Below are 10,005 nucleotides of genomic sequence, written 5' to 3' on the forward strand. Positions count from 1 at the left end.
CTGTTATTTTTGGTTAATTCAAACATGACACCAATGCTGGAAAAATACTTTGGGTTCAGCTTGAAAACGTGTGAAACAGGCTTGTGTTAAGTTTGGTTTGTAATGTTATTTCATTACTCCTTCCTGGTGCAGATTCAGCGCCGGTAGCAGTAACAAACTTCTGGTTATCATTCAAAATATGTCTAAAATTAAAAGACACATCGCTCAACACAAGTTAATCTTTATTTGAAATGGATCTGTTTATTTCATTTTATGAAGAAATGAAATGGGGAATTTTTTAAATGTTTTCCTTCCCCAGCTAAGTTGTTTTCAACATATTCACCTTCTACTCAGAGCATTCGTCCAACTCATAGTTTCTTGGAGGAACATGTTTGTGTACCCTGCTCAGGCTGGTTTTAGACACCAAGCCAGTGTAACTAATAGTTTTGGTGTGGTGTGACTGGCCAGCCAAAATACTGTCGAGCTGGCTACCACCTGACCTACTGCTTGCTACACAGAACAACCTCCCACACACCGCCACAAACCTATGGTCGCATTTTCTTTTTTATAACGTCTTCACTTGGCTTGTTGTTATTTTCTCCACCTGAGCCACAAGCCTCTCATTGCCAGTTTGAGCTTTATTCCGACTGTGACTCAAAAGTTGTTTATATCAACGTCAGTGACGTCCATCCGCTTGCAATTCTAATTTGGGAACAGCTTGTCCTAGAGTCTGGAGTCGCTCTGTCCTCTTCATAGCTCATATCTAATTTCACATTTAGGCTGATTTAAATCACATGTATGCCAAAGTCAATATTATTTTTGATGTAAAATAGACTTTGAAACTACTTATAATAGTATATTCATGGTTGTAGCATTCATAAACTTTCTCAATCTTGGATTAAGCCAGGCTACTTCACCTTAATCTGTATACAAAAGTTTCATACGTTAATTTTTATAATATGGTCATTATATGTGCATTTACATGTTGCTTTCAATTGTTCCGAAGGAAGACGTGGTGTCATTTGTGTGCCTCTGAGTTCTCATCGTTTCTGACCATGGGTTTAACTTTGCCCAACTCACTTGATGCAGAGCAAAGGCTCATGGGAATTTAAACACAAAAGCAATAAAAACAGCCTCGTGTTCAGTTCGTCTTAACAGCCCACTGTATGCAATCCCTGTGATAATCCAATTGTTTTGCACAGTCCTGCTTGGCTAAATTTTAGATTAAACCAGCAATAGGAGGACGATGAAAGAGAATGCATGTAAAACAGGAAAATGTATAAATGAGAAGCACACGCCCATTTTCATACAGTTTTGGCATACGGAATTATTTTGGTCACTACAGTTTTTGCCTGAAAGCAACATTTCTATCAACAGAGCAAACAGAAACAAGAGCAGACTACATTTCAGGCCATTCCACCCATTGTTCTTAATATGTTTAACATCAATCTCTAAAGGCGCCAGGAAACTACAATATACTATATCGGTATGAGAAATCTGTGTGCACATGTGAGCAAAACACCAACAGAAAGTTGGTCTAAGCTAAGACCATTAGTTTAAACAAAAGGAAGCTTATTTCAGGCTTCTTTGTTTGCTAAAAGTCATATCTGAGTAACAAAAGCTGAAAATGTAATGAATATATAAATTCAGTCCATGTCTGAAAGTAGCTCTGTTTTTATCCAGTATACAAGAGAACAGCTGGATCATCTTCCTTCTCATCATGGCAGCCATCTTCTGGATGTACCGTCTCGTAAAAGTCTTTTGCAATCTTTTGAGCTTCTGGGAGATCAGACAGTTCTACATTAAAGCACTAAAGATCCACATGGTAAGTGCTGCACCTACTGTTTCAAAACGTGCTACCACAGTTATAACTTACTTCTAACACCTTCTATGTTTTTTTTTTTTTTTTTTTTTTTTTTTGAGTCTCGGTGATTTGTCGCAAGTAGCTTTGTCACCCATTTCTGTAACGTGAGTTTTTTTATTTTGTATTGCTTTCCTCGTGCCAGGATGAACTATGCAACTTCACATGGCAGGAAGTCCAAGACCGACTCATCAGTCTGCAGAGAGAACAGCAAATGTGCATTCACAAGAAGGAGCTGACTGAACTCGATATCTATCACCGTATTCTTCGTTTTAAGAACTACATGGTGGCCATGATAAATAAGTCTCTGCTGCCGGTGCAGCTGCAGCTCCCCCTGCTTGGCAATGTGGTCTTCTTAACCCAGGGCTTAAAGTACAATTTTGAGCTCATTCTGTTTTGGGGCCCTGGCTCTCTGTTTCAAAACAAGTGGAACCTGCACCCCAAGTACAAGCGCAGTGGAAACCGCCTGGAGCTCGCCCAGCAGCTCAGCAGAGTCATCCTGCTCATAGGTTTGGCCAATTTGCTGCTCTGTCCTTTCATCCTGGTGTGGCAGGTGCTTTACGCTTTCTTCAGCTACACGGAAGTGATCCGCAGGGAACCTGGAAGTTTGGGCGCCCGCCGCTGGTCCCTGTATGGGCGCCTGTATTTGCGTCACTTCAACGAGCTGAACCACGAGCTGCATGGACGATTAGGTCGTGGCTACAAACCCACGTCCAAATACATGAACTCCTTCACGTCACCGCTGTTGACTGTGCTGGCAAAGAACGTCACCTTCTTCTCAGGGTCAGTGTTGGCCGTTCTCATTGCACTGACCGTTTATGATGAGGACGTGCTCACGGTGCAGCACATTCTGACCGCCATCACTGTGCTGGGAGTGGTTATTACAATTGCTAGGTGAGCTCTCACAGACATCTTGTCTTTAGGGAAGCTTTAATATCACTAATAGGAAGTAGCTGTAACTGATTTAATACTACCGTATTTTTTGGACTATAAGGTGCATTAAGCAAAACAGAAGAGTCAGGTAAGTCCAACTTTATTCAACTCACTCACAGTAACCACATAAAATTGGTTCGAGGTCAGTAAGCACAACCAGAATTTATACATAAGACACACTGTCAATATTTGAGAAAATTAAAGGATTTTAAGAGCGCCTTATAGTCCGAAAAATACGGTAAACATATGATGCTTGTATACTAATATACAAATGTAAAATATGTGCATTACAACTGCATTAAAAGCTTTATTTCTTTTTATTTTAAAAAATAATTTATTTAGTCATATTGATTATTAAATTAAGCTTTTTTTTTATATATATATTTCACTTGTTTTTTCTGTTTGGAACGAGGTTTTAGGCATTTTTGCCCCAAACTTCACATTAAACTTTTCAACTACCGGTACTTTTTTCATCACCATTCTCTCATTTCCTAAAGAATGGCAGTAATTCAGACATTTTTGTACCCATTTCACCTAAGGTCTTTCATCCCGGACGAGCATATGGTGTGGTGCCCGGAGCAGCTTCTGCAGTGTGTGCTGGCACACATTCACTACATGCCAGACCACTGGAGGGGCAATGCCAACAAGAGTGAGACCCGTGATGAGGTGGCACAGCTGTTCCAGTACAAAGCGGTGGGCAAACCAGCAACTCGTTTGTCGATTAGGGTTGTATTAAAAAAACTGCAAGTTTTTGATGAGCCTCCTGTGTGTTTAAATCAGGTGTTCATCCTGGAGGAGTTGCTCAGTCCTATTGTCACACCATTCATTCTCATCTTCCTCCTGAGAAACAAGTCTCTAGAAATCATTGACTTCTTCAGGAACTTTACTGTGGAGGTGGTTGGAGTTGGAGATATCTGCTCCTTTGCACAGATGGACATTAGGCGTCATGGAAACCCAACAGTAAGACTAATTTAGCTTGTTTACGGCTAGCAGCTTTCTGAATTAACGAGAAAGCTGCCTTGTAAAAAGCTGCAGTTGGTATTTCGTTGACATTCATGTGTTTATGATTATGGTTGCAGTGGATGTCAGAAGGCCAGACAGAGGCGTCTGTATACCAACAGGCTGAGAATGGCAAGACAGAGTTGTCCCTTATGCATTTCACTATAAAGAACCCACGCTGGCAGCCACCTCTGGAGAGCTCACTGTTCATCAGCCACTTGAAGGGGAAGGTGCAGCACGATGCTCAGGGTGGGCCCTCCACTCAGCTGCTACTTTCTGAGGCTCCTCTCTGCACATCACTGCAGTCCAACGAGTCTGCCACTGGGGTATTAAACCTTACACAAATCTTGACTGAGACATTTATTTGCTCTTGACATCAGTTATGTTGTCAAAAGCCTTTTAACATTGAATATATGAAGAGATTTTCTAAAACATATATGCATAACTAATTGTAAGAATACTTCTATAATTCATAAATCACTACAAGAGAACATAACTTACCACTTTCTTTGTGGTTTTCAGCCTGAGAGTCTTTTAGCCAGTGTCCTGGCCCACCCCATCCTTACTGCATCTGGACTACAAGGGCGAGACCACCGCTTCATCCCACCCAGCACTGCTGCTTCTGCTGCAGCCAGTGTCCTTGCCTCTTTGTCCACCTCCCAGCTTCCACACACCAGTCGTGGCCGCTCACATGGTTTGCCGTCCTCCAGCCACCCTGAGACCACCATGTATCACAGCGATCGCACAATTCTTAACAGGTTGAAACAATACATTTAAAAAAGCATTGTTATTCCCTACTAACTACATATTTATTGAAACTGACAGATTGATGAAAAGGTCTAACATCGAATCTCTGTTTCCACCAGTGACTCTCACATTCAGAGCAATACGCTGCACTCAGAGTTTGCCTCTGCAGAGATGAGTCTCCATGCCATCTACATGCACGAGGTAACGTTCTGACCACAAACTCTGTTTGTATATTCATGTGTGCGCTCATTGTAAGCTTGAAAAGTTTGCGTTTGTTTCTCTCGTGGCTACAAACAGCTGAAGTTCCAACTGTTTACAGCACATTATCAGTGTCTTCTTGTTTTATTTTTGCATTGATAACATTTTGTAAGGTATGCATTTTTTTCTAATACTCAAAGATGAGGTCTTTGTCAGTGTAGTACTTTTTGAAGTATCTGCTTTAATCCATCAGTTTAGCACTTTATGCTGATGTAAACTGACAACTGTTTGTCTCTCCAGCTCCATCAGCAAAGCTCTCACCCACAGAGGACATCAGGACAGTGGAATGCTTCAGTGCCAATGAGAGATCTGCACACAAACACCGGTAACTGCATTTATTCACTGCGGATGTTTTGCAAACGTAGTCAAAAACAGAGCCGAGTTAGATTTTAGAAGCAATTTTTGTCAAACTTAATAAGTGTGAGATCTTGCTAAAATCACAATATCTCTTCCTATGAATTCTCTAGATAAGTGTCTGTATCACTTGTAAGCTTATTATGGCATTACCAGCCTCACAACTGGTCACACAACAAGAACATGTCATGAAATTCACTGCTGGTTTCTAACTCTAGCTAAAGACAAATTAAACGCCTTAAAGGTTCACAGTGATATTCAGAGGCAAAGCAACACTAAATCAGATTCATTAGTCAGTCATCATGACCAGGGGTCTTCAACCTGTGGCCACATGTGGCTTTTTGGTCCCTCTGCAGCGGCTCTTTCAGGCTTTGACCAAAACTAAAATAAAACTGAATTTTATTTAAATTATTACCAACAATGAAAATGGCTAGTTTTAGCAGATTTCCTGTCATTGTCAATAATATGAAAGATAGTACAAATACAAGGTGTAAAACATGTGGACTACATCATGCTAGTAGTTTGTTAGCCACTTAATTAAGTCGACTTCCAGTCTGACAGCGTGCACTCTCTTAAAACCACCAGAATGTTTTGGAATATCTTTAAGACAAGCTGCTCAGAAGGAATATGTTGAGTAACCTTGATAGCAATAAGAATTAAACATACAAAAAAAAAAGTCAAAGTAAATGAAAGTGTTTATTTTTCTTTATAAATATAATTGGATATCCAACAAACTGGTCTAATTTTATCCTGCCTTTAACTTTATGCTTTAAGTAGGATACTTAATTCTTCAACCATTAAGAGAACTCACACTGACCTGCAGGGTTCAGTGTTTTAATTTTTATAATATTATTACAAATTATATATTTTTTCTTTCTTTATGTGAATATGGTATTTTATTTTGTATTAAAATGCAAAACTACCAATAAATTTTAATAATAGTTAGACATTTTTTGTTTTATATTATCACCCCCACTGGCCAGAAAAGCCATCCCCAACAAACTTGTAGTGGTCCACGGGCCACCAGTTGACAGTACACAGTTGTAGCAGGTTTTGCAGCTCCTGACATCGAAACTTGTAAGCAAAGCGGAAAAAATATGTCTCTTTTTATCTCAAAGTTTGCAAACCCCTGATCATGACTGAAACATGGGAAAATAAATTGTATTCCTCAGACCAGTCTCAAATAAATTTAATAAAGAATAAAGAACAGTTTGTTGTGTGTATTTTTGTGTTGTAAATGTCATGCGAAACACGTAGAAAAAGTACTGCGTTCATTCAAGTAAAATGTTTAGATTAAGTTTTGTTTATTAGAATCAATTTTAATTATAACATTTAAAAGAACAAATAATATATATATTATATGTGAACTGGACTGTACCAGGTAACTTTTGGCTCTGATTCATCAGGTTTTCAGGTTCAAAGTGGTCATGGTTCCAGCATTTCCATGCCCAGCCCAGTTCACCTGGGTGGCTGGAAAGAAGAGGATGAAAATGATCAGGAGCTCAACAGTGAATCTACGCAAAAACAGGGCATGGGGAGTACCGGTAGTTGTTAAAGTGCCTTCGTCGCAAGGTAAAAATGTTATTTTAAACTCCGTAAAAATATTGTGGAGTGTTGGAACTTGTGACATTTACTGTGCCTAAAAATATCCCTTTATGATTAATAATCTATTGTATTTGTATTGTTTTTTTTTATCTTTCCCCCACGTCTTTCTAGTGTTTACATTTTTTTGTTTGTCCTGAACATTGTGGCCATAGATGACCTTCATGGAGAGTTCAGCATGGACCTTTAAACCATTCAGCGTCTGTTGCAGGAGGAGCTCGTTGATGAATAACCACTGTCTCTGCGCCTCCATGCTTCATCCCGTCATATAAGGCAAACTGTGTCATCAGGGAAACCATATGTCTTCCATCCATTTTATCATATTTTATTATTGTACAAACCACATAGAAACATAAAGTTCATAAAGAAATGTACATAAAGAAATGGATAGACGATGTGTGGTCAGTGTAAAGGGCGAAGTGGGCTTCTTTTTTTAATATACATTGGAATGCTCATCACGGCTTCTGCTGTGCTTCTTCGTGTGCGATTCTTGCACGTATCTGTGCAAGTCGTTTTCTCCCCCCAACACATTGACGTCTTGATCTGTGCTAAAACACAAAAACTGCATGTTGCATCTCCCTAAATAGATTTGATCATTCGTTGGGCGAGGGAAACTACAATATTTCAACATCTTGTAAATACATACTTGTGGTTAAAACATTTAGTTTTTTTTTTACTCAGATTTAATCCTTGATAAAGTATACCAAGTATAGATATGATGAAAAGCTGACTATAGAATAACTACCACTACAATGTCATTTGGGAGCCCTGCTGGCTCTAGATAATATGAACTGAAATAGACTGTGCATACACACACTCTCATGCTGCTGTTTGTATTTAGTAGCCTTACATACAGATTTTGCTCAGTATTACTATTGCAGGTGATGAGTCACTTTTCTTCACACACAATGAACAATTAATTTCAAATGCAGATGGAAGATGCCTGTAAAGCCTATTGAAGCTGAACACAAGGTCGGCTTAATACGACATAGAAACAAGTATTTAAATACCAGCTATACTTAATACCTCAATGGTGGTGAAGACAAACTTATTCTCAAATAATACCTCTGCAATGTAAAGGTTTATATGTAAATATTCTTATAATTTTTTTTGCAGTGCACCGATGCATCTTTTAGCTGCATTTGGATTTTCGTGGTATTTTATTTCCATATTATCTTATCCAGCAGTAAAAACAAACAAAAAAAAACAGCTTTAACGTCTTTTTAACAAACCAGGATGGTATTGCGTCTACATTGTGCTTTTTTTTTGTTTGTTTTGTTTTAATTTTATTTTCACCAAATTGTCATGTTACAAACGGAAGTTTATCAGAGGGGCACTGTTACCTCTGCTCCTTTGGATTTGATCATTTTATTTAAATCACAGTTGCATTTAAATTGTTTTCTTTAAAAAAAAATGGCATGAAGGGGGAAATGCCACCATCCTTTATTAGCTTTAAGATCATTTGTTACTTGTCTTTTCCCATTCATGTAACTGATAAAAGTATATATGCATTATTTATTTGAAAAAAAAAAGATTGTTTTGAACAATAATTTAATAAGCGTCCCACCTGACATGCTTTGCTTTAACTTTAATCAGTTTAAAAAAAGATAAGCCCATATGTTAAATGTCAAATCATTTGTATATAAGCATTCATTTGTATTTGTCACAACATATCACAAGAAAACACTGTGGCCTGTTGGATAAATATCACATAGACGTGTACTATCACACCTAAATTTTCTCACATGGGTTTTTTTTAGTCTTTGTGTTTTTCAGGTGCATTTTTTTTATGTTGTAAGAACACTGGAGCTCCACTTTGTGGACAGTTTAGACATTCTCCAAATTTACCAACATTTAGGGTTAATTGCTCATTTGCAGTGCCTTAGTAATAATGAATCATTTTTGCTTATTTAAAAGCCATCTCGTAAACATTTTACACTGTATTTGATAAGTGAGTCATTTTTGGATATGGCATCAAATACATTGTGGATGTAACCTAAGATAAATTATTAAATGATGTTGAGAACTCGTCAGTCTTTTTTTGTATCAGGCAGCACTCTGCTTCCTGTCATAATGTCTGGGATTGCGCTGTCAGAAAAATAACCTACAAAGGTGGGAGTTTGACTTCTAATAGGCCATCATACTATATGTTTAATCACTACACACCAGTCAAAGAATTACAGTGACTGGAACAAGGTGCTAAGTTTTCATCTTGAGATGGTGAATCTGCTTGTGTTTTTGTTTTTCTCTCAAAAGTTTGATCTGTAAATTAGTCATTCACTGACAATGGAAACTCGCCAAAACAACTTGTTTTCAGCACACTTTTCTTATGTGTTTTCTGTGTGTGAATAGAAACTAATAAATCTTATTTTGAGTGTTAATCATTTCATGTGTGGTTTAATATGAAATCTTTATTTGAAAAAAATAAAAACAACAGTTTGATTTTTTGTGGTTGGTAAACTGTCATCTTTAAGGGCAGATTTGAATCCTAGCAGCAATTATTCCATCATTACTCAAAGAGCTTAACGTCAAGAGAAAAGACGTGAAAACTAATGATGCTCGACTGACTCGGTAGTGTGGATGGACAAACTAAATGGGCACGGACCACTGTGGAAAAGTGACTGCAGCTGTGACGAATGAGGAGGAGGAACAGATGCAGGTGGACTTGGCAGGCTGACACAAGACGTGCACTAGTGGCCCAGAAGGAACATGGGCTGACAAAATCAAAACATCCAGACACATTTTTCTTGTGTATATTCTATTTTATTGTTTCCTTTTATTATTTAATGTCTGTTTGTGTCAGGGTTTGGTTCTTATAAGTTATTTTTGGTAGCTTTTCATTTTTTTTGGCACTTTAGATTTATTCCCTTTGTTGTGCATTTGTTTCTTATGTTTTTCAATTTTTTTCCCAGTGTCTCCTGCATCATCAGTTCACTTCCTCAGTTCCCTCCCGCCCACTCTCACCTGTTCTCTGTTGTCGGTTTGCCCAGTGTTCCCCACTTCTCACATGAGCCCCCATCCATACAGTTCCACCGTTTTTTTTTTTTGTTTTTTTACTTCACATCAGTCTGGCATGCCTCATTTCATGTCAAGTATTCTTCCATGGTTCCTTGAGTTTTCGTAATGTTTAGTTTTGCTGCCACACCAGCCCTTTGTTTGATAAATTAAATGTTTTCTTGTTAAATTTTACTCAAGCTCTTCATTTCAGTCTGCACTTTCTGTATCATATATATATATATATATATATATATATATATATATATATATATATA

General features: G+C 38.0%; 1 protein-coding gene across 1 annotated transcript in view; it reads left to right on the top strand.

Annotated features, from left to right (window-relative positions):
* The window catches only part of atg9b (autophagy related 9B), a 9,608-nt gene extending 2,922 nt beyond the window's left edge, over window positions 1-6,686 (top strand). Inside the window, exons 5-13 of the mRNA XM_037681764.1 lie at window positions 1,663-1,804; window positions 1,986-2,734; window positions 3,313-3,466; window positions 3,554-3,733; window positions 3,853-4,098; window positions 4,295-4,530; window positions 4,639-4,720; window positions 5,018-5,102; window positions 6,538-6,686. Of these exons, the coding sequence (XP_037537692.1) occupies window positions 1,663-1,804; window positions 1,986-2,734; window positions 3,313-3,466; window positions 3,554-3,733; window positions 3,853-4,098; window positions 4,295-4,530; window positions 4,639-4,720; window positions 5,018-5,102; window positions 6,538-6,686 (2,023 nt within the window). The remainder of the gene's footprint in view (window positions 1-1,662; window positions 1,805-1,985; window positions 2,735-3,312; window positions 3,467-3,553; window positions 3,734-3,852; window positions 4,099-4,294; window positions 4,531-4,638; window positions 4,721-5,017; window positions 5,103-6,537) is intronic.
* Window positions 6,687-10,005: the final 3,319 nt, after the last annotated feature.

Source organism: Nematolebias whitei, chromosome 9 (genome assembly GCF_014905685.2).
Source record: "Nematolebias whitei isolate Nwh7 chromosome 9, NemWhi1, whole genome shotgun sequence".
In the NCBI taxonomy this organism is placed as follows: Eukaryota; Metazoa; Chordata; class Actinopteri; order Cyprinodontiformes; family Rivulidae; genus Nematolebias; species Nematolebias whitei.